The 24,310-nt window shown below is 45.1% G+C and overlaps 1 protein-coding gene across 1 annotated transcript in view; it reads left to right on the plus strand.

The window, feature by feature from the left end:
• The window catches only part of LOC141111892 (uncharacterized), a 64,542-nt gene that overhangs the window by 14,544 nt on the left and 25,688 nt on the right, over positions 1-24,310 (plus strand). The window contains exons 2-3 of the mRNA XM_073604103.1: positions 5,509-5,868; positions 9,343-9,441. Of these exons, the coding sequence (XP_073460204.1) occupies positions 5,509-5,868; positions 9,343-9,441 (459 nt within the window). The remainder of the gene's footprint in view (positions 1-5,508; positions 5,869-9,342; positions 9,442-24,310) is intronic.

A 24,310-nucleotide genomic window follows, 5' to 3' on the forward strand; every position in this document is an offset into this window, starting at 1 on the left:
ACAGTGACTGCGTTTGATGGGCACAGTGACTGCGTTTGATGGGGCACAGTGAGACCCCCCCCCCCCCCCCGTGATAGCATTAAAACTCAGCAGCTAAAAATACTGTAGCTGCTGATTTTTAATATTAGGACACTTACCTGTCCAGGGATCCAGCGATGTCGACACCTCAGCCGATTTTCGGATTGGCTCTCGGGTTTTGCCACTATCATTCATGGTAAGGGAAACCGACCGGTTCCCTACTGCACATGTGCGAAGCGCGTTGCACTTTCTGAATGGCCCAGCGGAGGAAGGAGGAGGGGGGCAAACTTCAGAGGGGACAGCGCAGTCTCCCGGAAGTGGGGAAGGGTACCTGTCAGAAACAGGTACCCGTTCCCCCCTGAAAGGTGCCAAATGAGCCTAAAGAGGAAGGGGTGTTGTTTACAGATGATAGGGTGGGTCTTAAACAGGAAGGGGTGTGGCCTCGGTAGGATGGGGTGGGTCGTATTTAAATTAGGGGGGTGCATGCGTTTAGTCAGGCCTAGGGCAGCACAAAACCTAAATACACCACTGACTTCAGCTCTGTGATCTTTACTGTTCCAGGACTCGGTCTGCTGCTGGGGAGATAGGCCGACTGCCCCTGTTCTATCAGATACAGTGGGGCAAAAAAGTATTTAGTCAGCCGCCAATTGTGCAAGTTCTCCCACTTAAAAAGATGAGAGAGGCCTGCAATTGTCATCATAGGTATGCCTCAACTATGAGAGACAAAATGTGGAAACAAATCCAGACAATCACATTGTCTGGTTTTTGAAAGAATTTATTTGCAAATTATGGTGGAAAATAAGTATTTTGTCAATATCAAAAGTTCATCTCAATACTTTGTTATATATCCTTTGTTGGCAATGACAGAGGCCAAAAGGTCAAGCTTTGCCCTGTTGTCAGTACTTCAATTGGAAGCTCAGTAAATGTTACATCCTCCAATGAAAATTAAATTAAATTCATGTTTTCTGGGATCTGTGGCTTGGGAGGGAGGACAGCTTCCTCCCCTCTCTGGTCCTTGAACTGCGGCTGGGGTGATGAGCTGGCTGCTCCATCTCCTGTACTCTTATCCGGCTGCTGGACAGATGTATTCTTCCATCTAAGCTCTACCTGTGCAGAAACAAGTTCATAAATGTGAGTCAGCACTTGCTGCATCTGCCGTAAGAACTTCACTTCCATAGCTGCGGGTGGAGGTTGGCAAAGTCAACTGTTACTCTGCCCCATTTCCAACATTTCAGCTGGGATTTCAGAGCTGTCAGCTGGTACTTTCTGATAATCCCGGCAAAGGGAGCCCAGCTCTCCAGCTCCTATTCCTTAACAGCTAGAAACTCCAAATTTTCCTGTGCCTAGAGCACTTCCGAGATGTTCAGCATCCGGTCTTTGTAGTCTATGATTTCCTCCAACTGCCACTCCAGATCTCTCCTGAAGTCAGGGTCCTTGGACAGCCTCTTGTATAACAGCCCGAGGCCGCCGTAGCCAAAGCCTTCCATGGGGCTGGTCTCCTATGCTGTATCCGCATCGCTCTCAGCCTCCTTCTGAATTCCTCTTTCATGGTATCTGTAGCTGGTATCTGTACCGCTGCTCTTCTGCTATCCAGACCTCGGATCCTTGTGGTGGTTTGGCTATTCCAGACTGTAGGAAGAATCCCACCGATTGCCACCAAATGTGACTGAATCTTGGCACCCCGATTGGGTGCTTCCACAAAACAGTGCCTCCTGCCCTCCAAACCCTTCCAGCAGACTGAGGGCTAATACCAGCTCTTTTACCCCAAGCATTGTAGACAGACCAAATGTTGAGGGAAAACCAAAAGGATGACTGTTTATTAAACAGAATTAGAGGTTTTTATACACTTTGAAAGTAGGGCAGTTATCACATGAACAATAAAACCAAGTATTACCCAAAACATTACACAATGGTTAGATAACAAGGTAAAGTTGACACAAGGCTAATCCCAGAAACTTTAAGAGTTAGCCAAATTAGCCAACAGACAGATACAATAGGTGACTCAATTTATTCAATTAACAATGGATATGCACACATAGAAGGCACACAGACCTAAAGCGACGTTCCACCCAAAAATGGAACTTCAACTTTAAGTGGCCCCCTGACATGCCACATTTGGCATGTCATTTTTTTGGGAGGGGGGGGCGGATACCCACTTTTTAGAGGCATCCAGCTCCCACTTCCTCCCGGGGCTCAGCGGCGCTGGAAGGAAGTTCACCTCTACCCCCTCCCTCCCTGCAATCTTCTGGGACACGTCACAGGTCCCAGAAGATTGCCCGGCCAATCACAGCGCGCAACGTGGCTCACGCATGCGCAGTGCATGCCTGGCTGTGAAGCCACAGCCGGGGACCCACAGTAAGAATGCTGGCGCTGTGGAGAGGAGGGGGAGAGGAGCGAGGCTCCGGGAGGCCGCATCACTGGACCGTGGGACAGGCGAGTGTCTGATCATTAAAAGTCAGCAGCTACACTTTTTGTAGCTGGTGACTTTTAATTTTTTTTTTTTCGGCAGAACTCCGCTTTAACAATAAACACATAACACCTTAATAAACAGACTATAGCAGGAGATCCCAGCATCAGGTTGTTTAGAGCAGATTATATTAACATCTGCTCTGAGTCTAGGAGGGGGGTTTGATCATAGAGATCCCAAATATGTTTCTGAGTCCTCCAGTTCCCAGAGTCTGCGTGTTTTGGGGAGACATGAACTTGAATCCGAAGTAAATTTAATCCAAATGTCCCCCCAGGCACACACCTCCCAAAGAATAAAGCCCCCCCCAAATGCCAGGGCCCATAGTTAGTAAGCAAGAGGCTAGCCTGCAGTCCCCTCCAAAAGCCCCCCTGTCCCAGGTGGGTCTGTCACAACATTGTTTTTATGAAGGGCATTCACTTCTTTGCGGTACAATTTTTATCCAGTTAAAAAAAGGGGTCCTGAGCAAGTTTGAAGCGATGCATTCCAAACTCCCACAGGATATAGTATAGTGGCATATTGAGATAACTGTTCACATAGGATGCGATTCATAGGCACTTTTGCATAGAAGTCACTAGAAGACAGATTTGCATAGAAGTGAATTGAAGGCAGTTTTGTAGAGAAGAGAATTGATGGCATTTCTAGGATATGAAGGCAGACTGAAAATCGCGGCAGTACTAAATTCTCATTGAACAAAGGGCTATTATAATCGCATACCAAAATCATATTAGAATCGCACCTGAAACGCCGAACAACCACACTGAAAACTGACATGAAAATCGCACCACATAAGGTATACCCTGCTGCTTACCCACAGCAAGGCTAAATGTCCTGGGCGCTGGGCAGTATGATATGCACATCCCTGCTTCCAATGTAAAATTTTATTCTATATACTTCATATATAGTTTATTACAGTGTAGCACTTACCCCCAAAGCAGCTGCTGGTATTTGATTGGCCTTACCGTTCCTTTACTGTTTCACCATATCTGTCTTAGGGGTCCCATTAAAGACTTCTTTTTAGTAATTTCAGCTCCGACACACAGTCTCTTTCTTCAATGCTTTATTTAAGAAAGACAAATGCAATAGAGGGATGGAGGGTTTAGGGGGAATTCAGGTACCTTGAAATTGCAGATCGGGAACACTCTCTTTGATCCAGAGGGCAACAGCTCCATAACTGGATTCAGCAACCACCGGACAGACCTCTCACTGACCTAGCAGCCGATGTGATGCTCGGTCATAGTCTCTGCCACAGACTTTAAGATTTGGTGTAACTGTTACACAATCCTCTGCCACAGGATTGGGTAATTAGTGACTTGTTGCAATATCAAAGGCTTGACCTTCTTCCAAACTTACGGTACTGTGTGGTATGTGACCCGGGATGCATCCTCCAACTAAGTCTCCAGGCTCTTCTAGAGGCACCGGCCTTATTGCGCAGTCCTCTCCTGAAAAGTCCTCCCCTGGATTCTCCAGTCGCTCGGTTTCTTCCCACAGGCAAGACAGCACAGGACCATCCCTGAATCAGTAGGCCCCAAGACTTTTGGGCCTACCTTCAGTAGCGACGCCTCGGGCCAGCCGGCCCCGAGACAAACTTGACAGCAGTGACACACCTTAGGCCAGGAGGGCCATCAGGTCGGAACTCTTCCCTGTCACGGGGTCTGTGCCTTAAGTACCCTCTCCCAGAAGGCACAGCGGGCAGACCACACCCACTGACTGTTTCCGGGCAAGTAGGCACTCAATACACCCAGCTTGTTGCAATTTTCAACCTTGGCCAAAATAATAGGGCGCCATCCAACCAGAATTTACAATAATTGCAGTCTGAGCTAAACTACAGCTTCAGACAACTACATTTTTACTTATAGCGTCTGTATTAAAAATACCAGCGCTACAATAGTTTTTATATTGTGTTGTGTTTTTTTTACTTGAGAAAGGTAATATATTGCAGCTTACCAATCATTAGATGTGGCGGGTGCATTCGTTTTCACCTGGTGAGCTGGCCAGTAACACACCTCCTGTATGACACAACTGAAGGAATGAGCATAGGAGGCACAGCAGACAGCTGCATTGTCAGTCTGGGGGGGAGGGGAGGGTTAGATATATTAGCAGATTTAGATACACTAACAAATTGAAGCCAACCTTCAGCTTTCGCTTTATAAGCAGATACAGCAGAGTTTTATTTTCCTTTTGGGATAAAGGTTTTACATAAATAAATGCTGATCATTGCAAGCACCCCTGTCGGTGTTAAATGGTTTGTCTCAGCCATGTGAACTGATACATTCAGCCATCACATCTAAGAATTGGTAAGCTGCAATACAATAAATGTTCTCTTTTGGATTTAATACTGCTTTAAACACTCAGAGCATATTTTGAGAGCAATAAAATTATGATAGTTAACATTTTGTTGGATGTGAGCTTATTGTCAAAAAGTACGACCGTGTGTATGCTCCATCGAACATTTGCTGTCGGACTTTCCGCCAAGAAATGTTTTGAGAGCAGGTTCTCAAATTTTCCGCCAACAAAACGTTGTTGTCGGCAAGTCTGATCGCACAAAAGTCCACGCCTGCTCGGAATCAAGCAGAGGGAGCCGCACTGGCTATTGAACTTTCTGTTTCTCGGCTCCTCGTACGTCTTGTACGTCACCGCGTTCTCACTTTCGGAATTGTTGGCCAACATTTGTGTGACCGTGTGTATGCAAGACAAGTTTGAGCAACATCCTTCGAACAAAAATACACGGTTTTGTTGGCGGAAAGTCCGATTGTGTGTACGCGGCATTAGAGTTGGGCTGGTGGGCGGACGGGCGAGCGATTGGGGGGGGGGGGTTTTAAACCGAGCAACGGGGCGGGGTTGGGGGTTTGATCGATTGATTGACCGACCGAATGGTGGGGGGGGGGGGAATCGGGTGGTATGTTTGCCGCCCCCCCCAAAAAAATGGAGCACCAGCCGCCACTGCATTTTAATAAATTCCAAATGCAACATTCATGTCAGTAGCTTGCATTAATATGTTAATGTTTGTCTGTGCTATCTTTCAGCATTGGAGATCATGGATAGTACATCATACATTGGAGCGCTCCTGGGACAGAACGTGACAATCCCTTGTGTTCTTACTGACAAAGATCAACCAGAAAAGGATCTGAATCTGAATCTGGTTACGGATTCTGTGCGCTGGGATATGGTGTCAGCGAATGGAAGTGAAGATAATGTATATCTGTTTACAAATGGCCGCCATACACAATATAGACAAAATTCTAATGTTGAAGGGACAGGATTTAAAAGAGGCAATGCCAGTCTCACCCTGTACAATGTTCAGCAAGGCGATGAAGGAATGTACGTCTGTAATGTATTTGTTGCAGGGAACAAACTCACAGCAACTCACAATGTGGAGGTGTCAGGTAAGCGAGAATGCTAAATACAATATGCATAAGATTAATACCCTAAAGGAGTTCTATGGTCACAGCACACACTTTCATTTTATGACAGCAGTATGAAATAACAATACAAACAATAGTTATATCTCACAATCCAATATAAGCGTACTTGAAAAACCACCTTTCATGTTGTGAGCATTGCCTGTCTGCTGGCAATCCCTTTTCACAACTTCCAGGATTCCATGCATGCTTTGCAGCTTCTCCTTCATTTCTAAGGACTACATATCCCATGGTGCCTTGCTGCCCAGAAGCAGTGATTCCTGTACTGACTCCGCCTTCTGAAACTCCTCCTCTCAGCACCTCTGTAGTTTAGAAGGCGGGCTCTGTAAAATGTGTGACAGTGCAGTGCCTACTCACAGGGCATAGTGACTACGGGTCACAGAATTCAAGGAAGCAAATATGTGGGGATGTGATGAGAGGACTCTGTGATGATGGGAGAACTGTGATGTGATAAAGAGAGTATGTTGGGGTAATATGATGTGATTGGGTGCTCATGTATGATGTATAGGAGGATTCTGATGTGATGGGGGGACTCTGAAGTGAAGGAGAGACTCTGATGTGATGAAGGTACCTTTGGAGACCTCTAATATAGAGGGTAGCTTCTGATGTGATGGGAGGACCTCTGATATAGAAGGTGGCTTCTGGTGTGATGGGGGAACTCTGATGTAAAGGAGGGCTTCTGGTGAGATGGGGATCTCTGATGTGAAGCAGGGCTTCTTGTGTGATGGGAGGACCGCTGATATAGAGGGTGGTCTCTGGCGTGATGGGGGACCTCTGAAGTAAAGGATGGCTTCTGGTGCATTGGGAGGACCTCTAATGTAGTGGGGAGCTTCTGGTGTGATGGGAGGACCTCTGATATAGAGATATAGAGAGGGGCTTCTTGTGTGATGGGGGACCTCTGATGCAAAGGATAGCTTCTGGTGCAATGGGAGGATCTCTAATATAGTGGGGAGCTTCTAGTGTGATGGGAGGACCTCTGATATAGAGGGTGGCTTCTGGTGTGATGAGGGACCTCTGATGTTAAGAAGGGCTTCTGGTATGATGGGAGGACCTCTGATATAGAGGGTGGCTTCTGGTGTGTGATGGGGGACCTCTCATGTAAAGGAGGGCCTCTGATGCAATGGGAGGACCACTGATATAGAGGGTGGCTTCTGGTGTGATGAGGAACCTTTGATGTAAAGGAGGGCTGCTGGTATGATTGGAGGATCACTGATATAGAGGGTAGCTTCTGGTGTGATGGGGGACCTCTGATGTAAAGGAGGGCTTCTGGTTTGATCCGAGGACCACTGATTTAGAGGGTGGCTTCTGGCGTGATGGGGGACCTCTGATGTAAAGGAGGGCTTCTAATGTGATGGGAGGACCTCTGATATAGAAGGTGGCTTCTGATGTGATGGGGGACCTCTGATGTAAAGGAGAGCTTCTGGTGTGATGGGAGGACCACTGATATAGAGGGTGGCTTCTGGTGTGATGAGGGACCTCTGATGTAAAGGAGGGCTTCTAGTATGATTGGAGGACCTTTAATGTAGAGGGTGGCTTCTGGTGTGATGAGATAACCTCTGATGTAAAGGAGGGCTTCTTATGTAATGAGAGGGCCACTGATATAGAGGGTGGCTTCTGGTGTGATGAGGGACCTTTGATGTAAAGGAATGCTTCTGGTATGATTGGAGGACCTGTAATATAGAGGCTGGCTTCTGGTGTGTGATTGGTGACCTCTCGTGTAAAGGAGGGCCTCTGGTGTAATGGGAGGACCACTGATATAGAGGGTGGCTTCTGGTGTGATGAGGGACCTTTGATGTAAAGGAGGGCTTCTGGTATGATTAGAGGACCACTGATATAGAGGGTAGCTTCTGGTGTGATGGGGGACGTCTGATGTAAAGAAGGGCTTCTGGTTTGATCTGAGGACCACTAATATAGAGGGTAGCTTCTGGTGTGATGAGGGACCTCTGATGTAAAGGAGGGCTTCTGGTATGATTGGAGGACCGCTAATATAGAGGGTGGCTTCTAGTGTGATGAGAGGACCTCTGATGTAAAGGAGGGCTTCTGGTGTGATGAGATGACCTCTGATGTAAAGGAGGGCTTCTGGTGTCATGGGAGGACCACTGATATATAGGGTGGCTTCTGGTGTGATGAGGGACCTCTAGTGTAAAGGAGGGCTTCTGGTATGATTGGAGGACCTCTAATATAGAGGGTGGTTTCTGGTGTGATGAGAGGACCTCTGATGTAAAGGAGGGCTTCTGGTGTAATGGGAGGCCTCTTATGTAAAGGACGGCTTCTGGTGTGATGAGGGACCTCTGATGTAAAGGAGGGCTTCTGGTATGATTGGAGGACCTTTAATATAGAGGATGGCTTCTGAGGTGAAGGGGAAACTCTGATGTGAAGATAATATCATTAAAGTGATTGTGTGCATTGTTCCAGGCTCAGGTTTTCTACTGTCCCAGCTAGATGTAGAAAAGTAAATGTGTAAAGGCTCAAAAAAGCCAAATGTTTTGTGCATGAGAGCCTCAACCGTGTGCATTAGAAACAAATTTCCCTTACCTAGATGGGAGCCAAGACCCACAGCCATGAGGGAGAGGAAGAGGTTCCATTCTAGAGAGAAATTACTTTTTTTTTAACTTACAATTTGGATGGTTTGGTTTCTGGTTCTGTGCCTTTTATGATTTTGTTTGCATTCATTACACTATTTATGATGCATGTGTGCAGTGAGTATGGCTAATTTTGGTTATTTGATTTTCCCAGCGATGCCAATTGTCACCTTGTCTCATTATGAAGTCACGATTGCACCTGGCAATGAGCAATCTGTTACATGTTACGTAAATAAGTTCTATCCAGAATCTGTGAAAATGAGGCTCGGTTCACACATGGGCGGCACGACTTGCAGGTCGCCTCAGCGAGGCGACCTGCAAACGACTGCCGGGGCGACTTGCGAGACGACTTCTGCATAGAAGTCTATGCAAGTCGCCCCAAGTCGCCCCCAAAGTAATACAGGAACCTTTTTCTAAGTCGGAGCGACTTGCGTCGCTCCGATTAGAACGGTTCCATAGCACAGAACGGGAGGCGACTTGTCAGGCGACTAGGTCGCCTGACAAGTCGCCCCAGTGTGAACCGAGCCTTAGATGGGAGAAGCACAGTGCCTCCTCTGAGAGCTCAGCCTTGGATAGAGAGACCTGTATCAGCGTGCCAACAAAGACCAGTGATGGGACATTTAATGTGATCAGCCTGATGTCTGTGAAACCATCGAGCGTACAGGAAGATGGAGACCAATATTTCTGCATTGTCAGTCACAGATCCATGAAGAATGACCACTCTGAGAGTTTTACTGTTAAAGTGAAAGGTAACTGACTGTTCGTCAATATAATGTTAAAAGAAAAACTGAGTACCGTAGTCATTGTGAACATTTCTCTGCACAATAATGATTGATGGTCTGTTTTGTCATTACAGAGCCACCTCCAACAAGTCATCTTCCTTCAATAATAACATTTCTTGTAATTATCCCTGTGATTATACTCATTGCATCATTAGTTTTGTATTTCCTGAGATGTAAGTACCATTCCTATTTGTTTAAAGTTAAGCTATAATGGTTTTGGTCAGTTTTACTTTATTTTTAATTGCTATATTATCAGCCTGGCCCATTTAAACCAGTCTGGTCAGCTGCAGTGCTTTAAAGAGGAAGTAAACCCTGGTGGGTTTTTCTTCCTTTCTTCTGCTTTGTAAAATAAAAGGCATAATGTGCTAGTATGCATTGCATACTAGCACATTATGTGACACTTACCTGCAAACTAAGCCCGCGCTTTCCCCGCTGCAGGCCACATCCATGTTCGCCCGTCTTTTTTCCGGTGCCGCAGACTCAGGCTCTGTGACTGGCCGGAGCCGCGTGACATCACTCCCACGCATGCCGCCAGTCATGTCACATGCTCCTAAAGAAATGGCACGGGCGGACGTTCCTTCAGAGCGCATTTGCCGATGATATCATTGGTGCAGTATACAGTAAATATCTCCTAAACAGCGCACGTTTAGGAGATGTTTACAGGACCTATAGATAAGCCTTATTATAGTCTTACCTATAGGTACAAATTACACAGGGAGGTTTACAACCTCTTTAATTGCACATGTATTACCATGTTTTGCATTACAGTTGCCCATTCATTTGAATGGATTGCTCAATGCACCACAATGGACCACAAATCATGCATGTAGACTTTTCAGCCTTGCACAATACATCGGGTTTGATTAACTAAAGGCAAATAAACTGTGCACTTTGCAGTTGCTCCAGAGCTTTGTAAATGTGGTAAAGCTTTACTTTGCGATGAATACCCAATCACATGCAATGAAAATTAAAAAAAAAATCAGCATTTTTGATTGCACCTGATTGAATGATGGAAGTCAGCAGAGCTTTTCCTCATTTACTAGGCTCTGGAGCAACTATACTATATAAAGTGCAAAGTCTATTTGCCTTTAGTAAATCAACCCCATAGTGTGTGGGGTTGCCATAAATTTGCAACAAGGTAATGTGAATGGGTCCTTCGCGTTTTTTACAATGATTTAATTTTTGTTTTTTTGTTCAGGCCAGCTTGACAAGTATGGGGTTGATTTACTAAAGGCAAATAGACTGTGCAGTCTGCAAGTGCAGTTGCTCCAAAGCTTAGTAAATTAGGTAAAGCTTCACTTTGCACTTTTACCCAATCACGTGCAAGGGAAATTTAAAGAAACAACATTTTTGCTTGCACATGATTGAATGATGGAAGTCAGCAGAGCTTCTGCTCATTCACTAAGCTCTGCAGCAATTGCACTTGCAGAGTGTTTATTTGCCTTTAGTAAATCAACCTCTTTGTGTTCCCGTAATGCACACATTGCCACAAGGCATAGTAAATCACTATTATGCAACTCTAGACAAACAGCTAAAAGCAGAGGAAATACAGTACATTATAAGGGTGCTTGTCTTACATCCCAAAGAGATTGTATTTCTGTCCATCCAGTCCTGAGATTCACACAAACGGCTCTGTCTATCAATACAGGCCTGACTTTCCTCTGCTGCAGTTTAGTCACACCTACATGTCTTGTCTCTCCCCAAGTCTGTGACAAGACTGAAAGAAGAAGCAGCAGATTCATTGGTTCATCTCTATGTCACAACACTCTTTCCTCCTATCAGCATGCTCCTTAATGTAGTGATATAGTGGTGGGATGATTATTATAAGTTATTCTCGCAACAGTTCGGTTCATCCAGAGAGATGCATTTATTTAGACTTCAGAACAGCCAACAGAGATACAGACAAGGCATGTGCCAGCTGTGTTAAGCCTAGTCCACACCTATGTTCACATGAAAAAAACTGTATATGTACAGTTGTGCTCATAAGTTTACATACCCTGACAGAATTTATGATTTCTTTGGCCATTTTTCAGAGAATATGAATGATAACACAAAAACTTTTCTTTCACTCATGGTTAGTGTTTGGCTGACGTCATTTATTATTAATCAACTGTGTTTACTCTTTTTAAATCATAATGGCAACAGAAACTACCCAAATGACCCTGATCAAAAGTTTACACACCCCAGTTCTTAATACCGTGTATTGCCCCTTTAACATCGATGGCAGCTTGAAGTCTTTTGTGGTATTTGTGGATGAGGCTCTTTATTATTATTATAATACGAGATTTATATAGCGCCAACAGTTTACGCAGCGCTTTACAATGTATAGGGGGGACAACACAATTACAGTACAATACAAAAGGTACAGGAGGGCCCTGCTCGTAGAGCTTACATTCTAAAGGGAGGGGGGTGGTGGTACAAAAAGTAATAGCTGCAGAGAATGATTTGATGGGGGCGGCTCGGGGACAGTTGTTAGGTGGGTGTGGGATAGGCTTCCCTGAATAAATGAGTTTTCAGGGATCTCCTAAAGGTGGACAGGGTAGGGGCTGATCGGACATACTGGGGCAGGGAGTTCCAGAGGATGGGAGAGGCTCTGGAGAAGTCCTGAAGGCGAGCATGGGAGGAGCTAACAAGGGAGCTAGAGTGCAAGAGGTCCTGGGAGGAGCGGAGGGGACGATTTGGGCGATATCTGCAGATGAGGTTGGTGATATAGATGGGGGCGATGTTGTGAATGGCCTTGTATGTTATGGTTAGCATTTTGAATTTTATACGGTGGGGTAGGGGAAGCCAGTGAAGGGATTGGCAGAGAGGAGCAGCAGTCACGGATCGATTAGTGAGGTGTATTAGTCTAGCAGCAGCATTCATAATAAACTGAAGATGGGAAAACCTGCTTAAGGGTAGGCCATTAAGGAGAGAGTTGCAGTAGTCAAGGTGGGAAATAATCAAGGAGTGAATAAGTTGCTTTGTGGTGTCGTTAGTCAGGAAGGGTCGAATTCTGGAGATGTTGCGGAGGTTAAGGCGGCAGGATTTAGCTAGTGATTTGATGTGGGGGCTGAAGGAGAGGTCAGAGTCAAGGATTACACCCAGGACCTTGGCATGTGTGGAGGGACCAATGGTTGTGTTGTTGATATTAATGGTGAAATCACAGGAGGGGGACCGTGAAGGAGGAAATATAACAAACTCAGTTTTAGAAAGATTAAGTTTGAGGAAGTGGTGTGACATCCATAACGATATGTCATTCAGTAAGTTTGATATCCGTGAGGAGATAGAGGGGGCGAGTTGAGGAGTGGAGAGATAGATCTGTGTGTCATCGGCATAGAGGTGGTATTGGAAGCCATGGGAGGTTATCAACTGGCCCAGGGAAGAGGTATAGAGTGAGAATAGGAGAGGCCCAAGGACTGAGCCTTGGGGTACCCCAACAGAAAGAGGAAGGGGAGCGGAGGAGATGGAGTTGTAAGTGACGAAAGTGCGCTGAGATAGGTAGGAGGAGAACCAGGATAATGCAGAATCACGAAGGCCAAGGGAGTGTAATTTGCTGAGGAGGAGCAGGTGGTCAACTGTGTCAAAGGCAGCAGAGAGGTCTAAAAGTATGAGTATGGAGTAGTGGCCATTGGTTTTAGCAGTTATTAGGTCATTGGTGAGTTTTAGTAGGACAGTTTCAGTAGAATGTTGTGGGCGGAAGCCAGACTGTAGGGGGTCGAGAAGGTTGTTGTCCGTGAGGTAGCGACTCATTTGGTCATGAACAAGACGTTCGATGAGCTTGGAGGCAAACGGGAGAAAGGTGATGGGTCTTAAGTTACTCAAACAGGTGGGGTCTAGTGAGGGTTTTTTGAGTATGTGGGTAACCAGTGCATGTTTGAGCGGGGAAGGAAAGGTGCCGGAGGAGAGGGAGAGGTTGAAGATGTGGGTTAGGGATTTGAGGATAGAGTGGGAAGGTGGTCGCAGTAATTGAGAGAAGATAGGGTCCAGGGGACAGGTAGTAAGGTGGGCCATGGAGAGGAGTTTATCAACTTCATCTGTGGTAACTGGGCAAAAGGAGGAGAGTCTTGAGTGTGGTGTTGGACCTGATATGTTGGGTAGGGGAGGAATTTGAATGCTGGATATCTCTTTATCTTCTCAGATGGGAAAGCTGCCCATTCCTCTTGGCAAAAAGCCTCCAGTTCCTGTAAATTCTTGGGCTGTCTTGCATGAACGGCACGTTTGAGATCTCCCCAGAGTGGCTCAATGATATTGAGGTCAGGAGACTGTGATGGCTACTCCAAAACCTTCACTTTATTCTGCTGTAGCCAATGACAGGTTGACTTGGCCTTGAGATTTGGATCATTGTCATGTTGGAATGTCCAAGTAAGTCCCATGTGCAGCTTCCTGGCTGATGAATGCAAATGTTCCTCCAGTATTTTTTTATAACATACTGCATTTAACTTGCCATCAATTTTGAACAAATTTCCTGTGCCTTTGTAGCTCACACATCCCCAAAACATCAGCGATCCACCTCTGTGTTTCACAGTAGGAATGGTGGACCTTTCATCATAGGTCTTGTTGACTCCTCTCCAAATGTAGTGTTTCTGGTTGTGGCCAAAAAGCTCAATTTTGGTCTCATCACTCCAAATGACTTTGTGCCAGAAGGTTTGAGGCTTGTCTCTGTGCTGTTTGGAGTATTGTAAGGGGGATACTTTGTGGCATTTGCGTAGTAATGGCTTTCTTCTGGCGACTCGACCATGCAGCCCATCTTTCTTCAAGTGCCTCCTTATTGTGCATCTTGAAACAGCCACACTACATGTTTTCAGAGAGTCCTGTATTTCACCTGAAGTTCTTTGTGGGTTTTTCTTTGCATCCCGAACAATTTTCCTGGCAGTTGTGGCTAAAATTTTAGTTGGTCTACCTGACTGTGGTTTGGTTTCAACAGAACCCCTCATTTTCCACTTCTTGATTAGAGTTGAACACTGCTGATTGGCATTCTCAATTCCTTGGATATCTTTTTATATCCCTTTCCTGTTTTATACAGTTCAACTACATTTTCCCGCAGATCCTTTGACAATTCTTTTGCTTTCCCCATGACTCAGAAACCAGAAACATCAGTTTAGCACTGGATGAAAGATGCAAGGGTCTGTCAGGAGTCCAGAAACTCGTTGACCTTTTATACACACACACACTAATTACAAGCATACAGATCACAGGTGAGGATGGTTACCTTTATTAGCCATTCAAACCCCTTTGTGTCAACTTGTGTGCATGTTATCAGGCCAAAATCACCAGGGTATGTAAACTTTTGATCAGGGTCATTTGGGTAGTTTCTGTTGCCATTATGATTTAAAGAGTAAACACAGTTGATTGATAATAAATGGCTTCACCCAAACACTAACCATGAATGAAAGAAATGTTTTTGTGTTATCATTCATATTCTCTGAAAAATGGCCAAGAAATCATAAATTCTGCCAGGGTATGTAAACTTATGAGCACAACTGTATATAGATATAAAATATCCTACATAAATTGGCCAAAACTTAGACCCCTTTCACACTGGAGGCGTTTTTCAGGTGATTTAGCGCTAAAAATAGTGCCTGAAAAATGCCTCATTTGCAAGCTCGGGCTTTCACACTGGGGCGGTGCGCTTGCAGGACGTTAGAAAAAGTCCTGCAAGCAGCATCTTTGGGGCGGTTTGCAAGCGGTGTATACAGCATTGGAATGTATGGGCAGCGCTGCCAAAGCGTCTGCAAAGCACTTCGGCAGTGGCACTACACGGGCGCTTTTAACCCCTTCTAGGGGGGTTAAAGGTGCCCCGCTCCCACCTGAATAGCGGCGCCAAAGCGCCGATATAACAGCGGTGAAGCGCCGCTAAAACTTTACCGCTACTGCCCCCACCGCCCCAGTGTGAAAGGGCCTAAAAGAGAAACTGCAGTCTGCTCACATAATTTGTAATAAAAACATCTTTGCCATTCCGAAGCTTCCCTCCAACCACTTTGCATATTATTTTATATATAATGTGATTCTGTACTTACCAAATATGCTGCAGAAATCTCCCTCCACTGAGTCTGGATGCAACTATTCTAACTGTGGGCAGCTGAAGCTGCTGCCTGTTCACTTCCTGGATTTACACAGAGGCACACCTCCAGCTCTGCAGCTCTCATTGGCCCTCTTATAACTCATCCCCCCTCCCTTCCTGGCAAACTCTCAGGAGAGTGAGAGGGAGAGCTGTGCATGATGTGATAAGCCTAGGCATTTTACTAGACAAGAAACAGGAAGTGGGCTGTATAAGATATTTACTGGCAGAAAAAAAAATGTTTTACTATCCCAATTTAAAACAACAACATGGGCAGAAGATTTAATAGATGGAAAGATGAAAAAATTACTGAAGGTCCGCTTTAATAGCACATGAGTAATACAGCACAACTAATTAGCTCCCACTGCGGCTTCTCCTTCTCCGAGTCTGGGCTCTGTTGTAAGAGGCTGATTCTAGGTCAAACCCAGGGACAGCAGGGACATGCAGTCAGGGGAGGCAGGTGAGGTATAAATAATAAAAAAAATTAAATATAAAAATAATAAAATGATCGACTTCGAGAGTCGTAGCTCATAGATTTAGGGGGTAGGTAGCTGAAGTCCTACCCCACCATTGGTCAAAATATGGGGCTCCTATCACCTATGGTTCTGGATATATTGGGCTCCTTACGCAGCCTGTCAGAAGCTACATACAGAGCGGCCGGTTTAAATACAAGCTACCACACTCTGATTGCAGCAGACTGAGAGGATGAGCTCAGAGTGCCTCTCCTCACTTCTTGTTAGAGGCACTGAGCTCAATGAACAGCTTGGAGTCTTGGACCAATGGTAAAGTACCATTGGCCCAAGCTGTCCAATAAAAATGCTGCAGTGGAGGCACACCTCTCACTGCACTGTCATAGAAGGGGGTGTGTCTAAAAGACAATTACTCCCTTCCAGCCCAGCCCTCTTAACTACAAGGAAAAAACGTGTTTAAGTGTATAAGATTTACCCACAATCCCATGTTTTTCTCACACAGTTAAGAGGGAGAATGAGAATCTGCTGCCTGCTGAAAATATACTGTTATATTCAAGCTAAATACAGTAAAACCTTGGATTTCGAGTATAATTCGTTCCAGAAATATGCTTGTAATCCAAAGCCCTTGTATATCAAAGCGAATTTTCCCATAAGAAATAATGGAAACTCAAATGATTTGTTCCACAACCATTTTTTCATAGGTCCTTCAGTTTATAGTCCATATAAAAAGATTATAGCAATGTGATGGTTGTGTAACCATAAAATGTCCACCAACAAATGGAAGCCTCCACAAGGGGATTAGAAGCAAAATCCAGCAGGATCCAGCAGTAAATAAATAATTAAATTATAACATATAGTATAATAATATACAGTAAAACTTTGGTTTGAGAATAACTTGGTTTGAGAGCGTTTTGCAAGACAAGCAAAACTTTTAAATAAATTTTGACTTGATCTACAAGCGATGTCTTGATATACAAGTAGCGCCACGTCACAGCTGAGTATAAAAGAGAAGAGAGGCGCCACTAAGTGTAGCAATATGATTACATTCAATGAAGGTCCAACATTTAGCAACTCACATGGTTAATGATTGAAAGAGGCACATGTAAGTATGGAGGCATCCAGGGTAAAGCTGTCCACATAGACCATCCTCCACACCGCCGGCTCTCACCGCTGTCAGTCTGCAATCCTGACCAGGAAGACTACCCTGCAGTAGAGTGATTTGAAAGCGAGGCTTGAACCGCTTGTGGAGCGCAGCGTGGAAGGGACGACTTCGATGGTGCGGAGGATGGTTTATGTGGACAGCTTTACCCCGGATGCCTCCATACTTAGATGCACCAGTTTTAATCATCAACCATGTGATCCATGTGAGTGAAATGTTGTACCTTCATTAAATGTAACCATTTTGCTACACTTATAGGCACCTCTCTTCTCTTTTATACTCAGCTGTGACATGACACTACTTGTATATCAAGACATCGCTTGTAGATCAAGTCAAAATTTATTTAAAAGTTTTGCTTGTCTTGCAAAACGCTCTCAAACCAAGTTACTCTCAAACCAAGGTTTTACTGTATATTATTATACTATATGTTATAATTTAATTATTTATTTACTGTGAAATTACTGGTTGGAACTTCAAACTTCAGTAATTTGTTCGTTAAGCCACCTGCTTGAGTACAGTTTTTGAAAATTTAGTAAATTACCTTAAAAACAATATATAATATGTATTTGCATATTGCTTATGGTAATTAACCCCTTGCCAGCCAGGCCAATTCTGACACTTCTCTCCTACATGTAAAAATCATAATGCAGAACCCCCAAACATTTTATATATTGTTTTAGCAGACGCCCTAGGGCATGCATGTCCAAAGTCCGGCCTGCGTTCCGGTTTCAAACGGCCCACCTTGTAATTTGGACATATATATCTTTTGTGGCCCCAAATGTTCATGGCAGTGGTGGTGGTGGTGGGTGCATTTATGGCAATGGTGGAGGTGCTGCATTCATGGCAATGGTGGGGAGCTAGAATCAACATGTCATGTTGTAAATCATGTGTTTGAAGGACCAATCGATAGAATATAATGCAATGTAGTAATAAATGTGAAAAAAGCACAGGTGCCAGTCAGGCTATGATGAGCTAATAAAGCTGAAATAACATTTCTGACATACCCTGGGACCTTAAATAAAAATCGCTAAAAGTTGAGTAAATAGGTAATCTATATCGAATAATATACCTGTGGAAAAGGGCATGGAAAGTGCATAGTGCTATAGAACCCAATCCTTTAAACTAAGTAGCAAATATCTCACACTGCAGAAACCAACAGTGCGTGATCTTCTATATATAAACTAAATGTACCGCTACTCCCATGTACATAAAAAACGTAAAACAAGTGATGCAAAAAATATCTAGTGCATAAAACATGTGCCAATCAATCCGCAAAATAAATAAATAAAATGAAAATCATCTAGTGGTAAACACATAATTAAGTGCAATCTTAAATATCAATACATAGCGTGCAAAAAATGCATATAAAGTGCATTGTGCTAAGTGATAAAGTGATCTAAATTCACACAATGTGCCAACAGTGTGTGATACCTCTGTGTAATATAACAGTTACCAATACTAAATTAAAACACAAACAGTCAGAGTGATAATGTCCACAAGCAATAGTAGAAAAATCCTTTGGGGTGCATCAAAAGGATTTCACTGTGCTCAAAAAAACAACTAAAAGGTGAAGTGCCAGAGGGGTGACAGACATGTAAGTCTTCTTCGTGTGCAAACACACTTAAGTGAGCAGTGGCCCCTTACCTAGCAGTGCTAGGTAAATCGCAGTGATCTACTAGCAGATGATGGTAATCTTTACTCGGGGTCCTGGGCTGCACTGCTTACACGCCTGCTGTTACCCTGTCAACTGCGGGCCAGTGTAGTAGGCTGTGGTCTTTTGATGTTGATCCTGGACCAGCGCGGGTCCTAACTCCACCTCCGTGCCTCACATATAAGTGTACCGATGGTAAAGGACCATCACATAAAAAATGACAGATCAATGCTACAATCCTACGAGCGGCGAGCTCGTTAGTCTCTTTCAATCAGAAGTGCCCAATCCGTCCCTATGCGTGATGTCACCGATCACGTGACTTCTTCAGGGATTGATCTCCTGAAGAAGTCCAGTGATCGGTGACGTCACACGTAGGGACGGATTGGGCACTTCTGATTCCCCTGAAGAAGTCACGTGATTGGTGACGTCACGCGTAGGGACGGATTGGGCACTTCTGATTGACAGAGGCTAACGAGCTCGCCGCTCGTAGGATTGTAGCATTGATCTGTCATTTTTTATGTGAGTACCTGCATTTATTTTGAATAAAAGTTCCATGGTTTAAACTTTATCACACTATGCGGTACCCCTTTGTCCTTTACCATCGGTACACTTATATGTGAGGCACGGAGGTGGAGTTAGGACCCGCGCTGGTCCAGGATCAACATCAAAAGACCACAGCCTACTACACTGGCCCGCAGTTGACAGGGTAACAGCAGGCGTGTAAGCAGTGCAGCCCAGGACCCCGAGTAAAGATTACCATCATCTGCTAGTAGATCACTGCGATTTACCTAGCACCGCTAGGTAAGGGGCCACTGCTCACTTAAGTGTGTTTGCACACGAAGAAGACTTACATGTCTGTCACCCCTCTGGCACTTCACCTTTTAGTTGTTTTTTTGAGCACAGTGAAATCCTTTTGATGCACCCCAAAGGATTTTTCTACTATTGCTTGTGAACATTATCACTCTGTTTGTGTTTTAATTTAGTATTGGTAACTGTTATATTACACAGAGGTATCACACACTGTTGGCACATTGTGTGAATTTAGATCACTTTATCACTTAGCACGATGCACTTTGTATGCATTTTTTGCACGCTATGTATTGATATTTAAGATTGCACTTAATTATGTGTTTACCACTAGATGATTTTCATTTTATTTATTTTGCGGATTGATTGGCACATGTTTTATGCACTAGATATTTTTTGCATCACTTGTTTTACGTTTTTTATGTACATGGGAGTAGCGGTACAATTAGTTTATATATAGAAGATCACGCACTGTTGGTTTCTGCAGTGTGAGATATTTGCTACTTAGTTTAGAGGATTGGGTTCTATAGCACTATGCACTTTCCATGCCCTTTTCCACAGGTATTTTATTCGATATAGATTACTTATTTACTCAACTTTTAGCGATTTTTATTTATGGTCCCAGGGTATGTCAGAAATGTTATTTCAGCTTTATTAGCTCATCATAGCCTGACTGGCACCTGTGCTTTTTTCACATTTATTACTACATTGCATTGCATTATATTCTATCGATTGGTCCTTCAAACACATGATTTACAACATGACATGTTGATTCTAGCATCCCTCTAACCCTTGTTTTACGGACTACCCATTGAGAGACCTTCTACACCCCCACCACCTTTTTGGTTAGATCAGCACCCCCTCCCTTTATTCATTTGTCATAGTTGGGGTTGTCTGTCCCCAGTTTTGGTGCATGCAGCTGTCCATTTTTTAGCTTTTGTTATTTTCCATGCTCTCTCTCCATTTACGGTAGCGCAGGAATATCCCTATCACAATGGTGGGGAGCTGCATTCATGGCAATGGTGGGGAGCTGCATTCATGGCAATGGTGGAGGTGCTGCATTCATGGCAATGGTGGAGGTGCTGCATTCATGGCAATGGTGAGAGGGCTGCATTCATGGCAATGGTGAGGTTGCTGCATTCATAGCAATGGTGGGGTTGCTGCATTCATGGCAATGGTGGAGGTGCTGCATTCATGGCAATGGTGGAGGGGCTGCATTCATGGCAATGGTGGGGGGGCTGCATTCATGGCAATGGTGAGGGTGCTGCATTTATGGCAATAGTGAGGGTGCTGCATTCATGGCAATGGTGGGGGTGCTGCATTCATGGCAATGGTGGGGCTGCATTCATGGCAATGGTGGGGAGCTGCATTCATGGCAATGATGAGGGTGCTGCATTTATGGCAATGGTGAGGGTGCTGCATTCATGGCAATGGTGGGGGTGCTGCATTCATGGCAATGGTGGGGCTGCATTCATGACAATGGTCGGGAGCTACATTCATGGCAATGGTGGGGAGCTGCATTCATGGCAATGGTGGGGAGCTGCATTCATGGCAATGGTGAAGGTGCTGCATTCATGGCAATGGTGGAGGTGCTGCATTCATGGCAATGTTGAGGGGGCTGCATTCATGGCAATGGTGAGGTTGCTGCATTCATAGCAATGGTGGGGTTGCTGCATTCATGGCAATGGTGGGGGGGCCGCATTCATGGCAATGGTGGGGGGGCTGCATTCATGGCAATGGTGGGGGGGCTGCATTCATGGCAATGGTGAGGGTGCTGCATTTATGGCAATAGTGAGGGTGCTGCATTCATGGCAATGGTGGGGGTGCTGCATTCATGGCAATGGTGGGGCTGCATTCATGGCAATGGTGGGGAGCTGCATTCATGGCAATGATGAGGGTGCTGCATTTATGGCAATGGTGAGGGTGCTGCATTCATGGCAATGGTGGGGGTGCTGCATTCATGGCAATGGTGGGGCTGCATTCATGACAATGGTCGGGAGCTACATTCATGGCAATGGTGGGGAGCTGCATTCATGGCAATGGTGGAGGTGCTGCATTCATGGCAATGGTGGAGGTGCTGCATTCATGGCAATGGTGAGGGGGCTGCATTCATGGCAATGGTGAGGTTGCTGCATTCATAGCAATGGTGGGGTTGCTGCATTCATGGCAATGGTGGAGGGGCTGCATTCATGGCAATGGTGGAGGGGCTGCATTCATGGCAATGGTGGGGGGCTGCATTCATGGCAATGGTGGGGGTGCTGCATTCATGGCAATGGTGGGGGTGCTGCATTCATGGCAATGGTGGGGGTGCTGCATTCATGGCAATGGTGGGGGTGCTGCATTCATGGCAATGGTGGGTCTGCATTCATGGCAATGGTGGGGCTGCATTCATGGCAATGGTGGGTCTGCATTCATGGCAATGGTGAGGCTGCAGATGGGCACTGATTAGGCTGCATTGATGGACACTGACCCTTATTTTGCTTCACAGTGAAGATGCGTGTTATATGCCGATAAATACGGTATATCCAAATAACACGCCAGAGCTCATCATTGGACTCTTCGCCACACACAGCCACAAAGGCAAGAGAATTCTTGTTGGGCATTGTATTAGTGCTCGAACGAACACACTTAGACCGAATTTTAATGGTTCAAACAATGTCACGCATGTTCACTTCATCAAATCTGGCCCTCTTTGAAAAAAAATTGGACACCCCTGTCCTAGGGGATAAAATGGTGGTCATTGCAACTTTTTATGTTACACGGTATTTGCGCAGCAATTTTTCAAACGCATTTTTTTTGGAAAGAAACTGTTTCATAAAAAAAAACAAAAAAAAACCCACTAAAGTTAGCCTGATTCCTGATTTTTTTTGTATAATGTGAAAGATGACATTACGCCGAATAAATAGACACCTAACATGTCACTCTTTAAAATTACGCACACTTGTGGAATGGCTCCAAACTTCAGTACTTAAAAATCTCCATAGGTGACGCTGTACATTTTTTTTACAGATTACATGTTTAGAGTTACAGAGGAGTGCTAAAATGATTGTTCTCACTCTAACGATCGCGGCGTATGTAACCTGTGTGTATCTGGCTCTGATACTAGCCAGTGTCTCACCAGCCACTCACCTCACCGCACGTCCCTGAGGGACATATGTAAGCATTTAATGAGGTACTATTCCGCATTCATTTGGGTCTTTTATATCTGATAAAAATACACTCACCAGCCACTTTTTTAGGTACACCTTGTTAGTAGCGGGTTGGACCCCCTTTTACCTTCATTCTTGGTGGATAGATACAACAAGGTGTTGGAAACGTTCCTCAGAGATTTTGCTCCATAGTGACATGATAACATCACACAGTTGCTGCAGATTTGTCGGCTGCACATCCATGATGGGAATTTCCCATTCCACCACTTCCCAACGGTGCTCTATAGGATGAGATGTGGTGAGTGTGGAGGCCATTGGAGTACAGGGACCTCATTGTCCAGTGGTGAGATGATTGGAGCTTTGTGACATGGTACATTATCCTGCTGGAAGGAGCCATCAGAAGATGGGGACACTGTAGTCATAAAGGGATGGACATGGTCAGCAACAATACTCAGGTAGGCCATGGTGTTTAACCACTTCACTTTTTTTTTTTTTTTTTTTTTTACTTTCTGCTATAAACATATCCCCCCAAAAAATATAAAAAAACTAATTTATTCATCAGTTTAGGCCGATATATATTCTTCTACATATTTTTGGAATTTTGCAATAAGCGTATATTGATTGGTTTGCACAAAAGTTATCACATCTACAAACTATGAGATAGATTTAGGGACTTTTTTTAAAAATAGTTTTTACTAGTAATGGTGATGATCTGCGATTTTTAGCGGTACTGCGACATTGCTGCGGACAAATCTGACCCCAAATGACACTTTTTGGGGATCAGTGACATTCTTACATTGATCAGTGCTATAAAAATGCACTGATCAATGTATAAATGTCACTGGCAGGGAAGGGGTTAACACTAGGGGGTGCGATCAAGGGGTTTACTGTGTTCCCTGGGTGTGTTCTAACTGTAGAGGGAATAGGCTCACTGGGACGTGACCAAGATCACTGGGAACAGTAGATCTCTGACATGTCTCCTGTCAGAACGAGGAATCGCCTTGTTTACAAAGGCAGTTCCCCATTCTGCCTGTGTACAAGGCGATCGCGGGCCCCTGTCGGACATCGAGCCCGCCTGACCCACGGGCACGCTCCTGCAGCATGTGCAAGAGCAAGCTGCCGGCGGCGCACGCCCGCCCACAACTGCGCGAGCCGCTGCACAGCTACAGCGATTCGCGCAGGACAGCCAACCTCCCGCTGTTTAACCACGGTGGCTGGGTGGCAAGCAGTTAAACAGCGGCGGCTCATCCATAAGGGGCCCAGGGGCACTGCCCCCCTAATCTCTATGTGCCGACCCCTAATCTCCATATGGGGCACCGGAAGCATAGCATTTTACAAGGGTTTTTTAAAATTTTTTTGTGAAACACATGATTAGAGCCTAAGGCTCTAATTGGCTTCAAAAAGGCAGGGCTCGGAGGGCAGAGCACTGTGTCCTGAGCCCAGGAATATCGTCTTCCTGCTTCTCACAGCCAATCAGGACAGGAAGTGGGTCCTGAGACCAGATTGGTTTTAGGAGAAGCGACTGGATTGGCCGGGTGGGCTGCAGGGTGGTGGCGATCCTCCTTCAGCTTCCTTCTGTCTTTCAACCTCCAGTCTAGAGGCAGAACTCCCCTTCTCCCCTTCCAGGCCACACACAGCAGCACTTCATCTTCCACTGACTCCCCTGCTGGCCAGACTCCTCGAAATGTATGGGCTGGTTTAGCCATCCTGCCAGGTCTCCTGCCTGGGGATTGGCCAGATTTCCATAAATATTCAGATCAGAACCT

Source organism: Aquarana catesbeiana, linkage group LG11 (assembly GCF_042186555.1).
Source record: "Aquarana catesbeiana isolate 2022-GZ linkage group LG11, ASM4218655v1, whole genome shotgun sequence".
In the NCBI taxonomy this organism is placed as follows: Eukaryota; Metazoa; Chordata; class Amphibia; order Anura; family Ranidae; genus Aquarana; species Aquarana catesbeiana.